The 14,438-nt window shown below is 42.5% G+C and overlaps 2 protein-coding genes across 3 annotated transcripts; both read left to right on the top strand.

The window, feature by feature from the left end:
* Positions 1-3,404: 3,404 nt before the first annotated feature.
* LOC141003437 (uncharacterized) lies at positions 3,405-9,740 on the top strand. The gene is made up of 5 exons (XM_073474777.1): positions 3,405-3,693; positions 3,795-4,133; positions 7,133-7,411; positions 7,495-7,623; positions 8,428-9,740. The coding sequence occupies exons 1-5, from the start codon at positions 3,603-3,605 to the stop codon at positions 9,342-9,344; spliced, it is 1,755 nt and encodes a 584-aa protein (XP_073330878.1). The 5' UTR covers positions 3,405-3,602; the 3' UTR covers positions 9,345-9,740.
* A 166-nt stretch (positions 9,741-9,906) lies between these two features.
* Positions 9,907-14,226, top strand: LOC141003441 (low affinity immunoglobulin gamma Fc region receptor II-like). 2 transcript variants are annotated; one of them, XM_073474783.1, is made up of 7 exons: positions 9,907-10,049; positions 10,940-10,990; positions 11,081-11,341; positions 12,852-13,100; positions 13,543-13,608; positions 13,748-13,870; positions 13,964-14,226. In XM_073474783.1, exons 2-7 carry the CDS (start codon positions 10,960-10,962, stop codon positions 14,020-14,022), a joined length of 789 nt encoding a protein of 262 aa, XP_073330884.1. In that variant the 5' UTR covers positions 9,907-10,049; positions 10,940-10,959; the 3' UTR covers positions 14,023-14,226. The 2 variants fall into 2 exon arrangements, with proteins under 2 accessions (XP_073330884.1, XP_073330883.1); XM_073474782.1 differs by having other exon boundaries at positions 9,908-10,049; positions 13,745-13,870.
* The last annotated feature ends 212 nt before the right edge of the window (positions 14,227-14,438 follow it).

Here is a 14,438-nt window from a genome sequence, read left to right as displayed (position 1 = left end):
TCTTCAGAGGCTGCAGGTTATTTGTGTTCTTATTGAAAACACTGGACTGAACCTCCATCACGTAAAACTATGTAGTCTATTTATTATTATGCTTTAAATAACGTTTTATTCACATTTTCGCTCCGTCATCGAGCATCGAAAGTGAAAGTAAAGTGAGACTCAGTGTGAAGCTGCAGTGAAGGACTCTGATGAGCTCTGTCTCTTATTTAACTGTAGAAGTGTTGGACAGTAAAGTCAAAGTCACGTTTGGATTCACACACCAGCCTCGTTACAGTTCAGTTCACCTGCTGACATGAGGGAGACATGAGGGTGAAGGACCAGCAGAGGGCGCTGCAGGTCAGCTGTCACACTGAGGAGGGTTATGAATATTAATATCAGAAATCTGATGGTTGTTAGCCCACACACCACTGCTGCATGAGGACAACATACTAAAAATACTCTGTCAGTCATATTCACTCAGCTGTTTGTCATGAAGTCATAAATATTCAGTTTCTGTAAGAAGTGTTTGAAATTTAAACTTTCTGATCCTTTGCAGGATGTATTTGTGCTGCTGCTGACCTGTGACGAGTGTTTTCTATCTCTTGTGCACCGCATTTCTATACATGAACACACACACATGCGTATGTGTACACACATGTGTATACACACACATGTGTGTGTGTATATATATATACATATGTATATATATATATATATATATATATATATATATATATATATATATATATATGTATATACACACAGTGGTGTATGTAGTCTGAGACCACTAGTAAGAATTCTTCTATTTTGCATTTGTTTTGAATGTAACAATACTTATTTCATTACAAATGATAATATCAGCTTAACAGTTTGAGTGAAAAGTTGACCCTTTGAAAATGTCCATGAATTTCAGAATAACTTCCCCCTTTTGCTACATATGTATGTATACATATATATATAGAGATATATCTATCTATCTATCTATCTATCTATCTATCTATATATATATATATATGTATATATATATATATATGTATATATATATATATATATACGTATATATATTATACATCTGTTATATTTCATCAGGGATGTAAAGTATTTGCTTTAATGACATTTATATTTTTCCTGTATTTATCCCATTTAAATGTCTTTTTTATGTATTATCGATTGTGTCCACAAACGTATTTATTTTTGTTTTCTCTTTTTACATTTCTCTTTCATTATGTTTGAATGTTTATAACTTCATTATACTTATATTTATTCCTGGTGTTATTTCTGGTGTATTTGATGGCATATTAACTTCCTTGTTGACACATTTATTTATTTATTTATTTATTATTTATTCTTGATTTGCATGTTTCAGTGGTCCATACAGAAGTTGTTAAAGAAGGTCTACAGGACTCCAAACTAAACATTTTCTGCACTGACGCTGTCCTCCCAGTCAAGACCATCACTGTGTTTCCTAACCAGAAACCATGGCTGGACAGCACAGTGAGGTCCCTGCTGAAAGCCCGCGATACTGCCTACAGATCCGGAGACAGGCTGGCTTACAGCAGGGCCCGAGCAGAACTGAAGAAAGGAATCAAACAGGCCAAGCTCCGGTATAAGGACAAAGTTGAAGATCACTTCAACAACAACAACCCCCGGAGCATGTGGAGAGGCATCAGAACCATGACGGACTATAAGCCCAACACTCAGCTCGTCAGTCACGACTCCACCCTGCCTGACACCTTAAACAGCTTCTTTGCTCGCTTCGACACACCAGGCAGCAGAGAAGCTATACACCTATCCCGGCTGGAGGAGCAGCACCAGCCCCTCGTCCTGCAGCAGCACCAGGTGTCATCCACCCTGAGGAGGATCAACACCCGCAAAGCTGCGGGACCGGACATGGTGTCAGGTCGGACTCTGAGAACATGTGCCGACCAGCTGGCAGGAGTGTTCCTGGACATCTTCAACCTGTCCCTGCAGCTGTCCATGGTTCCTGAGTGTCTCAAGTCCTCCACCATCATACCGGTACCGAAGAAGACATCCCCCACCTGCCTCAATGATTACAGGCCTGTTGCTCTGACCCCTGTAATCATGAAGTGCTTTGAGCGGATTCTTCTCAGGCACATCAGAGGCCTCATCCCCACGGACCTAGACAGCCTTCAGTTCGCCTACAGAGGGAATCGGTCCACAGAGGATGCTGTCTCCATCACCCTGCACACGGCCCTGACCTACCTGCAGCAGCCCGACACCTACGTCAGGATGCTGTTTGTGGACTTTAGCTCAGCTTTCAACACCGTCATCCCAGACAAGCTGGCGCTGAAGCTACACGCCGTGGGTCTGCCTGCGTCACTGTGCCACTGGATCAGAGACTTCCTCACCAACAGGCCGCAGGTGGTGAGAATAGGGAACAAAACATCATCCCCTCTGGTCCTCAGCACGGGCACGCCACAGGGGTGTGTGCTCAGCCCAGCCCTCTTCACCCTGTTCACTCACGACTGTGCTGCCATCCACCCCACCAACACAGTCGTGAAGTTCGCGGACGACACTACAGTAGTGGGCCTCATCTCAGAGAACAGCGAGACCCACTACAGAGAGGAGATACACCAGCTCACACAGTGGTGTTCAGCCAACAACCTGGTGCTGAACACAGGGAAGACCAAGGAGGTCATTGTGGACTTCAGGAGGTCCAGGAAGACTGATCACGCCCCCCTCCTCATGGACGGAGAAGTGGTGGAGCGTGTGGACAACATCAAGTTCCTGGGCCTCCACATCACATCTGACCTCTCCTGGTCCATGAACACCTGCCGCCTGGTGAAGAAGGCCCAACAAAGGCTCTTCTTCCTCAGGAAACTGAAACGGGCTGGACTCTCCTCTCGGTTGCTCGTGAACTTCTACAGAGCGACAATTGAAAGCATCCTCTGCCACAGTGTGACAGTGTGGTATGGCAGCTGCACGGCACAGGAGAGGAAACAACTGGCACGGGTGGTTAAAACTGCACAGGGCATCATGGGCTGCCCCCTCCCTGACTTGGACTCTATATATGCAGGCTGAGTCAAGAAGAGGGCAAGAGCCATCGCCACGGACCCCAGCCACCCGGGCCACAGACTGTTTGTACCGCTTCCATCGGGAAAGCGGTACAGGAACATCCGCACCACCACCAATAGACTGAGGGACAGCTTCTTCCCCAGAGCTGTCAAAGCTATCACCCCCTGCACTGCAGGAAAATAGACTATAAGCTGCTGCACACTGCACTTTGTCCAACAGACTATTTAACTGCACCTTAGTGTATATATTACCACCCAACCGCACCAAATGTATATATATATATATACAAACATATGTATATACACATACAGTTCCTATGTACATACTCTTTTATTATATTTATACATATTCTATTTTTTCTGTTGCATGCTCTTTCTTATTTTACTATTTTATTATCTTATTACACGGGGGTTGCAATGAAAATTTCATTGACATGTTAATGTCCAATGACAATAAAGGCAATCTTGAATCTTGAATCTTGAATCTAAACATTTGACAGGTCTACACACAGTATTTCTCTGTGTTATCAGTCGTGTTAAGTTTTCACTCCACTTCTTTTCTGTTTGTCTTTGATTTGTAACTCCAGGATGCTTCGAGTGACGCTCAGTCGGTCCCTGAACTGTCAGTGCGGTGCCTTCACTGTCCTGGTGTGCCTCACCCTGATACACTCATGTAGAGGTGAATATGACACACTGATGTTAACGTACAGAAAACATTCAGATGTTGTCATCCATCCATTTTGCTGCACATTAAACAATCAAACACTTGTTTGTTTTCAGGTCAGCATCATGTGATTGGTCCGTCTCAGCCGATAGTGGCAACAGTCGGTGAGGACGTGGTTCTGCCAGCTCACCTGCATCCTGCCACCAACGCTTTGAGAGTGACAGTGGAGTGGACGAGACCCGACCTGAGCCCCAGATTTGTTCATGTGCTGCGTCAGGGTGTTAAACTGATGGGTAACCATCCGTCTTACGAAGGAAGAACTTCACTGTTCACTGATGAACTGAAGCTGGGAAACATTTCACTGAAACTCTCCAGAGTGAGAACATCTGATGAGGGACGATACAGATGCTTCATTCCAAAGCTGGACAGAGACTCTGTTGTTCAGCTTGTTGTAGGTGAGAGGAGATTTCTTGTGTTCAAAGTGATATTTCACTTTTATTTGTAAAGGAAATGGTAAAGGTAATAACTTGTTGGGAAATGAACAAGTTGTGACCCCAAGATGAGCTTTATAGTGGCTGCAGAGCTCCCAGTTTTATGCGAGGACGTAAATACACAGTACTGTGCAAAAGCTTTAGGCAGGTGTTAAAAAAAGTTGTAAACTAAGAATGCTTCAAAAAATGGAAGTGTTAATAGTTTATTTTCATCAATTAGCAAAATGCAGTGAATGGAAAGAAGAGAAATCTAAATCAAATCAATATTTGGTGTGACCACCCTTTGCCTTCAAAACAGCATCAATTCTTGCACACAGTTTTTGAAGGAACTCGGCTGGTTGGTTGGTCCAAACATCTTGGAGAACTGACCACAGATCTTCTGTGGATGAAGGCTTCCACAAATCCTTCTGTCTCTTCATGTGATCCCAGACAGACTTCATGATGTTGAGATCAGGGCTCTGTTGGGGCCATACCATCACTTCCAGGACTTCTTGTTCTTCTTTACTAAAGATAGTTCTTAGTGACATTGGCTGTATGTTTGGGGTCGGACAGTAGATGGTTTACCTGGGTCCCACTGGTTTCTACCAGTTCTGAGCTGATGGCACTGCTGAACATCTTCCGATTTCGAAGGGAAATAAGCTTGATGTGTTTTTCATCTGCTGCACTAAGTTTCCTTGGCCGACTACTGTGGCTACGATCCTCAACGTTGCCTGTTTCTTTGTGCTTCTTCAAAAGAGCTTGAACAGCACATCTTGAAACCCCAGTCTGCTTTGAACTCTTTGTCTGGGAGAGACCTTGCTGATGCAGTATAACTACCTTGTGTCTTGTTGCTGTGCTCAGTCTTGCCCTGGTGTTTGACCTGGGACATGAAACTGTCTTCCACAACCTCACCTTGGTAGCAGAGTTTGGCTGTTCCTCACCCAGTTTTTGGCCTCCTACACAGCTGTTTCTGTTTCAGTTAATGACTGTGTTTCAACCTACATGTGCAATCAGGGCCACCCCTGGCCAAATTGGGGCCCTAAGCAGAATTTTATTTTATTTACAACCTTTATTAGTAGGAACAAATCAAATGAACAGCCTCTTTCAACAATGGAACAAGCCTTTTACAGATGCAGGCTGCTTCAGTAGACATGGTGCTTGATGGCCCTTGTGACGTACTGGGCGCTGGCTCCGTGTCACCCTTAGTAACAAACTTAAGCATTGACCCTGTTATGACAAGAAATCCATCATACAAGCAGATTATTAAGATTTGTTTTGGTCTTAATGGTAAATTACACAATGAAATTAATGTAAACACTAGCCTCACAAAGATTAAAATTAATGCAAATAATAATTATATTCATTATGATTTGATTTTATTATACTATTTTAATCCCACAAGGCGGCGCCCAATGAGCATTGTTAGGGGTCGGTGCCTTGCTCAAGGGTACCTCGGCAATGCCCAGGATGTGAACTAGTATTCTCCATTACTAGTTCACATCATACTTTTTTTTTTTTTTTTGTCCGAGCGGGACTTGAACCGGCCACATCTGAGCCCCCAAGCCAAGTCCCTATGGACTGAGCTATTGCCGCTATTTGATACCTCTATATTTAAATATTTTTATATACTTATTTTTACATTTTGTACTTAGGTTCTATATTCCTATACTGCTGTTTGCTGCTGCAACGCTTTAAATTTCTCCATTGTGGGTCAAATAAAGGATTATCTTAAATTCACCAAGAGATGGCGACATTTTACCTCCATAAAAATAGCCCAAAACTTCTATTGATAGCATAGATTGATAGGCTATAAACCTGAGCCAACATACGACCACCAACTGGTCAATTAACCACTCCTTTTTCAACAGAGGTGAATGTATATGCAGTTAACAAGACATTCAATAAATGATAATCAGGGCTGCTGGAAAATTTAATCTCCAGTCCAGAATTATCCTCTCTTCTGTCTCATGATTAGCAGGCTAGCAGCTGGAGTGTTCCTCCTCTTGTTTTGACTTTGTCTTTCTTTTGCTTTCTCCCGATTCATATTGCCGTTTGGAGGCCATCTCTCCACCTGCATCCAACTGCCTGTCGGCGCATCTGACCGCTGATTGGTCAGATGCTGCGTGCTGTCAATCATTGCGCCAACGTGTGCGGTGTCAGATTACTCTTTTTTTTTTTCTCTCCTGCCTCGGGCTGACTTGGTGCTCTACGCGCGCCTCACGGCAGCGATGCGCATCCTTTGCGCATTTGCAGAGAATGTGTCCCCTTGCGCAAAATGGGGCCCCCCATGGATCGTGGGGCCCTACGCACAGCGCGTGTTCTGCGTGTAGGGAGGGGCGGCGCTGTGTGCAATTGATGATCATTAGCACCTGTTTGGTATAATTGGTTGATCATACATCTGACTACAATCCTACAAAATTTGACTTTGTGCAAGAATTGATGCTGGTTTGAAGGCAAAGGGTAGTAACACCAAGTATTGATTTGATTTAGATTTTTCTTTTGTTGGCTCACTTTGCATTCTGTAAACTGATAAAAATAAACAATTATTTATATTTTTGAAAGAATTCTTAGTTTGCAGCATTTTTTCACACCTTCCTAAAACATTTGCACAGTACTGTATATTAAGTCTATTTCAGCTCCGAAAGATTGAGCAGGTACTTTTGCTTTTGCATTGAAGATTGTTCCCACAGTCTGTAGGAACCAGTATCAGTGACACACTGTTAAAAACCTGGCAGTAGGACGTCGCCCTCACCAGGCTGGTGGCAGCCAAATACAGTTTAGTTTATGTGATGTGAGGTGAAATAATTCAGTCACAGTAACTCAGATGGACAACCAGAATATATCAGAACATTCATGCAGGTAAACCAAATGGTCAAACAAACCGCAAATATAACATAGAGACCTGACTAAAGGAGGGGTGAGCACAGGTTCACCCCAACAGGACAATGTTGGTAGTCAACCAAAATGAATGGTCTCGTCTTCAGGTGCTGCCTCCTCACCTGAAGTCCAGGTGACCGTAAACAGCAGTGGAGTGGTTCTACAGTGTCAGTCTACAGGCTGGTATCCAGAACCTGAGGTGTTCTGGCTGGACGCTGAGGGAAACCTCCTCTCTGCTGGACCTACAGAGACAGTCAGAGGTCCTGATGACCTCTATACTGTCAGCAGCAGAGTGACTGTGGAGAAGAGACACAGCAACAGCTTCACCTGTAGAGTCCAACAGAACCACACCAACCAGACCAGAGAGGCAAAGATACAATTTCCAGGTAGTGAATACAATGTTTCAGTCTCTGCTTCAGATAACTGTGATTGTACTCACATGTTTCTGTTCTGTGTTTTATCATTTCAGATGATTTCTTCGCAGGCCCGTCTGGTTCTGGTTCATCTCTTCCTGTCATCATCGGTTTGACTCTCAGCATCGTGTTTGTTCTTGCAGCTGCTGCTGTTGTTGTGTGGAAATGGAGACAGAACAAAATCAGTAAGTTTTTCACCCACAAGTCCGACTTTTAAAAAGGTCACCTTGAGGATCACATGACTCCATAAAAGGCCATCGTTAAGGCACTTTTGGAAAATGGTTTGAAATGACCTTGTTATGACATCAGTCAAGTTCAATTCAGTTTAAATATTTTGGCAGGTTCCTTTTTTTCTCTTGTTCTGGATCGTTTGTTGTTGTAAAGCTCATTTCAGTCTCGTAGTCCACAGAACATTTCTGGAGCTTCACAGTAAAACAGAGTTGCAGCGTTCCGCTAAACAGCTGAAGCAGCTGGAGATGATTTAAAACATACATAATCATAAAATGGCTCCATACAGCTGTTATTTACACCCTCAACATGTGGTCAAGCTCGTCCACCCTCTTCAGATGGGCTGCCCACTGATGCTTTAAGACTCACAGCTACAGTGAAGACTTAAAAATAAAAGAGTAAATAACATCTTCAAATCAATTTTTCAAGCTGTATGGATCCATTTTATCTTTTCTTTTGGTTGTTTTTACATTTTAAAACAAGTCTCCAGCTACTTCAGCTGTTTAGCAGAATGCTGCCACGCTGTTTTACTGTGAAGCTTGTGAGTAGATAATGACTGGATTTGAATTTTTGGGTGAACTGTTCCTTCAACCAACCCAACCAATGAAGAGAACAAATCAAAGAGCCAGACTTTTTTCATAGACGACAAAAAAGTCTATTAGAAAAATGTTCTTTCCTCTTCAGCCACAGATATTTACAGAAAAGCAACACGATGTGTTTGGAAATGTGTCATGTAAACTCTTCACTGTTGTTGAACACAGGGAAGAAGAAGCACCACGAGGATGAAGAGAGAAGAAAGCATCCAGAACAGGAGCTGCTGATGGGAACAGAAACAGACAGAAAACAACCAACAGAAGAGACAGACACAGTTCACAATGTGGACGAGTTCAGAGCAGAAACAGGTCTTCAGACTGAAACAGAGACAGAAACAGGTTTGGACAAGAGTCAAGAAGAGACAGAGACTGAAGCAGTTACTGAGACAGCTTCTCTAAATCCAGTCAGCACTAATCTGAACAACACAGAAGATGAGACTGAATCTGTCAGTGACGACACAGAGAAGCTGAGAGAAGAAAGACAGAAAGACAATAACCAGCAGACAGAAGAAGAAGAAGAGAAAATAAAGTGTGCAGGTGATGAAACAGGAGCTCAGAGTTTGACTGAGGAAGACAAACATGGAGAGCAGCAGACAGCAGAAAGAGAGACACTGAGGGACAGAGAGGAGGAAAACCTGAAGAAGAAGCTGAAGACAAAAGAAAGAGAAGAGGAAACATTAGAGAAACAAGTTTCTAGATATGAGGGACAGGTGAAGTATAAGGAGAAGCAGATAAATGAAGTCAAACAGCAGCTGGAAGAGGTGGAGAGACAGACAGAGGAGGCTGAGAGGAGGATGAGGTCAGTGAACAGAGAGGAAGAAGATCTAAAGAGGAAGAAGGAAGAACTTCAGGAACAGCTGGAGAAGTTTGAGACACAACTGGAGGAAATGAAGAAGAGTGAGATCGTTGCAAGACAAAAGAAATTAAAAGCAACAAATGAAAAGGAGGAAATTATTATGAAATTAAAGGAGCTGGAGACGCAGAGGAATCAGAGGAATCAGTGGAGTCTCAGTGATGCAGTTTATGCTTTCTTTGCTGGACTGATGAGTGTAACCTTAAATGAAGATGGAGGAAAAGTGAACTAGATGTTTTGGTGTGAACTTCAGCTGTTCGCAACATGATTATAATCAGCTCACACTGACATCATGTAGAATCTGATCTGAGGTCTGCAGTCGATCTTTCTCCACTGAACAAACCCATTTTTAAAGAATTTACCGTATGTGTGTTTTTATTTCTGGTATAGGGATTTTTTGATTCACCAAAACAGGAACGTTTGATTTTGATGTTGTTCATACAAGCTGCCATATTTGATGATTTGGTTCTGATAACACTGGACTGTGTGTGGTTGTGTTTTAGTTGTGTTAAACAATCTTGTCTCTGGTAACACTGATAATAACACTGTAAATATATGTTTCAGTGAAAAAGAGAGAAATCAGCGCTAATCTGTGTGATTTAAATAAATCTGTAAAGCCTTTTTATTATTGACGACTAAGAATTGATATTGACCCTTTTTACATGGTGCTCATGAGATGTGTTATAGCACCACCTGCAGGACACGTTTACCTTCCTGGACTCCTGCTTCTCTTGTCTGTGTCCTATTTTCTTCACGATGAGTTGTTCTGTTGTTTAGTCTCATTAAAGCTTCTGGTCGGTGTTCGGCCTGAAGTTCTGACCCAAAGCAACTTCCCCCCATTAATGTAGTCTGAAGGACAACGATTGGAGTTTGTGAGAAAAAAAATGGATGAAGAATGAAACTTTATGGACCCTTTGATACGACAGCCTTAAATAAGGTCAGGAGCCTTTTAATGATTAACAGACTTCTACTACTCGGCTGATAAGGTGAATGTGGCACCAAACCTTCAGCAGGCAGCTGGTCTTTGTCATCTAATCTACATTTACACAAAATAACTCGCCCAGACATGATTTAGAGTCGTCTATGTGCAAACACTGCGCACTTAAAGGGCTCAGAATTTTAATATTTACAATATTAATGAGGTAGGTCCCAGAACACTGCTTGAAGCGGCACCGCTGACCCACAGAAACACGTGACACCTACGTTTCAGTGCATCATGACGTCAGGCACAGTGCTGCTCTGAGCGTCGATCATTAGCCGAGCAGCATGGAGATACCAACACCTGCACTGCTGCATTTGTGTGTTCAGCTGTTAAACATTAATCGATGCTTTAAATAAATGTGTGTGTTTTCCTGCGTGTTCAGTGACGTGCCGTCTATTCTGCACCACATGCAGGAGGTTTCACAGGCACTACAGATACATTTATAACTTCACTTCTGAGAGTCTTCATGTCTTAATTTACCCAGCATGTGTGACGAGGTGTCTACACGGGTCATCAGATCATCTTTATTGATTAGAAACATTGACAAGTTAGTTTGATTTGTCCCGTGTAGAGTTAAATAATCAAACATATGTAGATATTTGAATAGTTAACAGCAGTTTAAAGTCATATTTTTCTAATAATATCCATTATTATATTATAAAATGTAGAGTTCAGTGCTATTTAAACACTGAGAAAGTGTTTGAGTTGTTACGGTGAGATGAAAATAACTGTGGTTCACGGCTGTCTCACAGCGTTGTGTTTAAAACAACCACACGTCAGTCGGTCAGTCAGGTATTATTATTAACTGTCATCACGTGTCGATGCTTCCTCTCGTGCTCTGACAGTCATTCGGCATCGAGACACAATGGAGTTCACAGGTCTCCTCCTCACCCTCTGTGAGTAACATGTCACTTATATGATATCAAACTTCAGACTTCTTTAAAAGCAGCAGTCACCAGTGGTTTGTTGATCTGTCCTCTCTGCAGCCTCTCTGGCCGTCTCTCCTGACAGATCTCAGTTCTTCAAGTACGAGTCTTTGTCTCTGAGCTGTGAGGACGACAGAAATTCCTCCAGATGGAGAGTGAAGGCCAAAACGGTCCGAGGAGTCTCAGAGTGTGGACGCGACTGGGGCTCTGTGCAGGGCTCCACCTGCCTCATCAATGAGGCCTACAGCTGGAACAGCGGGGTGTACTGGTGTGAGTCCACGTCCGGAGAGACGAGTCCAGCTGCCAACATCACCGTCACCGGTCAGTTTGTCCTCCAAGTGTAGTCAAACTTACAATGTCTGCAAGCAAAGACCCAGCGAGCAACATGAGGAAACTTTGTATAAAGCTTATGAACTTTTTAAATTTAAAAAGACATTTTTGTTGAGCGAATAACACGCTGCATTTCCTGTCACTGCTTCACAATAAAAGCCATCCTGTGTTTCGCCAGTTGGATGCCTTTAATGTGAAGGGTTAACATCAGCAGTGACTTAAAGCAGCTCTGGTGCATCAGCAGCAGAGAGAACAGGAAACACACTGCACTTCCTTGTGCATGTGAAGACAGTCTGAATGGTGGACTCCGCCACTGAATATGAAATTGACTGTTTCATGAGGTAACTACAGTGTTAATAAGTGAAAGGCTATTTAAATCTCAAGGGTTAAAACTTAAAAAAACAAAACACTAACCCCCTAACCCTACACTCAGTGTATAGTTTGATTATCTGAACACAAAATATTCACAAACTCTCAACATTAACCTGCTATATGAGAAATGAAGAGCACATTGATCCATTAAACTATCAAGTTAAAACTGTTTTAGCCAAAAGAAACAAAGATCAAGTGTCACTCGTCTTATTAACAGTAAAGATCTGCCAACACTGCCCTCTGGTGTCCACAGCTACTAACTACAAATGGATCCTCTCAGCAGAGGAATGATTTCATGCACTTTTATTGTTTTTCTCTTTGGTAAAATATTACAATATTCTACCTCAAAGAAATAGAAAATGAATGCTTGTAATTATCAGTTAAACAACGTTTGAACTCTCATCTTTCAGTGTAAAATCAGCTAGTTTCCACACACGAGCTCCAGACATGACTTTGTTTGTGAAGATGATCCTAACGTTGGACTTTCAAAATGAAAGTTTTCCTACAGGTATGGATTATGTCCATATTTCCAATATTAAACGTACCGATCACACATGAATGTGTTCTGAAGTAACACACAGCTTTTTATTTAATGTCAGACACGTAATATAAAGTAGAATGTCTTCAGAAAGAGACACGAAGTGAGCTTAGATGATACGTTGACAGTCCAATAAGTCCAATATCCAAAGCACACGCAACAACACTGACACTAACAGGCAGTGACTCGTCCAAAAAGATCCCACAAGAGAAACAAAAGCTATAAGAAGTAAGAAATGTGATAAAAGGCAGAAAACACCAGAAACAAAACAGAGAACACAGAACGCAGGAGAGACGCAGGACCGACAAACTGACAGAGACCAAGACACAGACTAACACAGGCTTGAATACACTGGGACTGATTGACAGATGAAACACAGGTGTTCACAGAAAAAGGGTGGACAGGAAGTGGAAAGTCACAACAAGACATGAGGGTGAATTCTACAAAATAAAGCAGGAAACATCTCAATGAAAAACCAAAGTAAGAAAAAGAAATACAGCTGCACAGGTTCCAAGTTCACTGTGATCAGGTATTCAACAGTTCATGAAACTTAACCTTATTAATAACCTTTAATTATTCTGTGATTCACAGAGAATAATGTGATCCTGGAGAGTCCAGTGTTTCCTGTGACGGAGGGAGAATCTGTGACTCTGCGCTGCTCGACTCGAAGCAACTCTTCAGACCTGCGAGCCAGCGTCTTCATGAAGGACAGATCTCCTGTCGAAGCCGCGATCACGGGACAGATGACCGTCCCCGCCGTGTCCAAGTCTGATGAAGGCCTCTACATGTGTGTGATCAATGGAGTCGGGGCGTCGACAGAGAGCTGGCTCGCTGTCAGAGGTGAGGTACTGGACATGTGGACGTACGGTGGTTTGTAGTCCAGCTGGAGGAAATATCATCTTTTTGCTTCACTACAATTATTTGAGAGCTTTTGTTACGGTGCAGATTCAGATTTTTTTTACGTGTTTATGAAATTTGTTTTGTAATATTTAATCTGCCAATTTATACAGCTACAGTACAGCTGAAAAAATAGTTGACTGCACACAGCATCAGTTTGAACTTTAATGTTTATTCTGACGACTGGGCTGGTACTTCTTCTACAGTGTTAAATCACAGTAGATAGATTCAATACACAGCCTGAGTGAACAGAAGTTGAGGGAGAAAAGAGGTGATGGAAAGAAGGAGGATCAGACTGCAGGTGCATTAATCTTTAGCATGAAGTCATATGAGATTGCTCATCAGCTTTATCTTAAAACTGACAAATCTTCCTTTTCATGCACAGAACGAGTCACAGAGGAAAAGGAAGCAGCTCGACCCACTCATGGTTTCACTGGAAACGTGACAGAAGGTAAGAACATTTTCAGGCCTGAGGTCGAGGTGTCCCCTGCTTTAAAATACGTTGAGTTTCAGAAGAGACAGATTTATGAATACTGGAGAGGAGAGGTTCACAGCTTCATGAACTAATGCTGAGTTTTGAACACCAGCAGGTCCTGCTGCTCCTGCAGCTCCCCTCCTGTCTGTCTCCAGACTCATATGTCTTCTAGTGGCGGGGACTCCCTACCTGCTGTCCACCATCAAACTGGGACTCCTGTACAGAGACAAGGCTAAAAGTGAGTGTGACTGTGGGGGTGGAGATGATTTTAAAGATGTTTTCAGCTCCGTTCTTGACTGTGCAGAGATGAACTGGGTTTTTGTTTCTGCAGCACGGCAAGTCGAAGAGACAAGACACTGCGATGAAGTCCAGATGGAGGAAATAAACTGATGGACGACACTTTTTCAGAAAACTGGAGGACCCGACACCCACTACGGGTCGCAATGCTTCACAGGAAGTCATGAGGCCGTCTTGATTTTAAACTTTCTTTTTTGTTTTGAAGGAGTGAGAGGACAACGAAGTCACCATTACTGCTCGACTACTTTGTTTTGCGTTTGTGAAATTTTGGAAGAAATAAAATATTAAGTCATCTGACTCAATGTGCAAGGTTTCTGTTTATCGGATGATAAAAAAATATAAAAAAACACATGTGAAACAGACAGATTGGTGTGCAAAGGCCTTAAACGTGACATCTGCAGTTGCTGAACAAGTATTAAGGTCACTTTATTGAGTAAACAGCAAAACCTCGAGTCAAGCAAGGTCCCTAAACTACAAGGAAAAGTCTGGCATTCAAGATCTAACTGAAG

Source organism: Pagrus major, chromosome 10 (genome assembly GCF_040436345.1).
Source record: "Pagrus major chromosome 10, Pma_NU_1.0".
In the NCBI taxonomy this organism is placed as follows: domain Eukaryota; kingdom Metazoa; phylum Chordata; class Actinopteri; order Spariformes; family Sparidae; genus Pagrus; species Pagrus major.
Note: the sequence above shows the minus strand (reverse complement) of the source record. Positions and strands in the feature narration are given on the sequence as shown.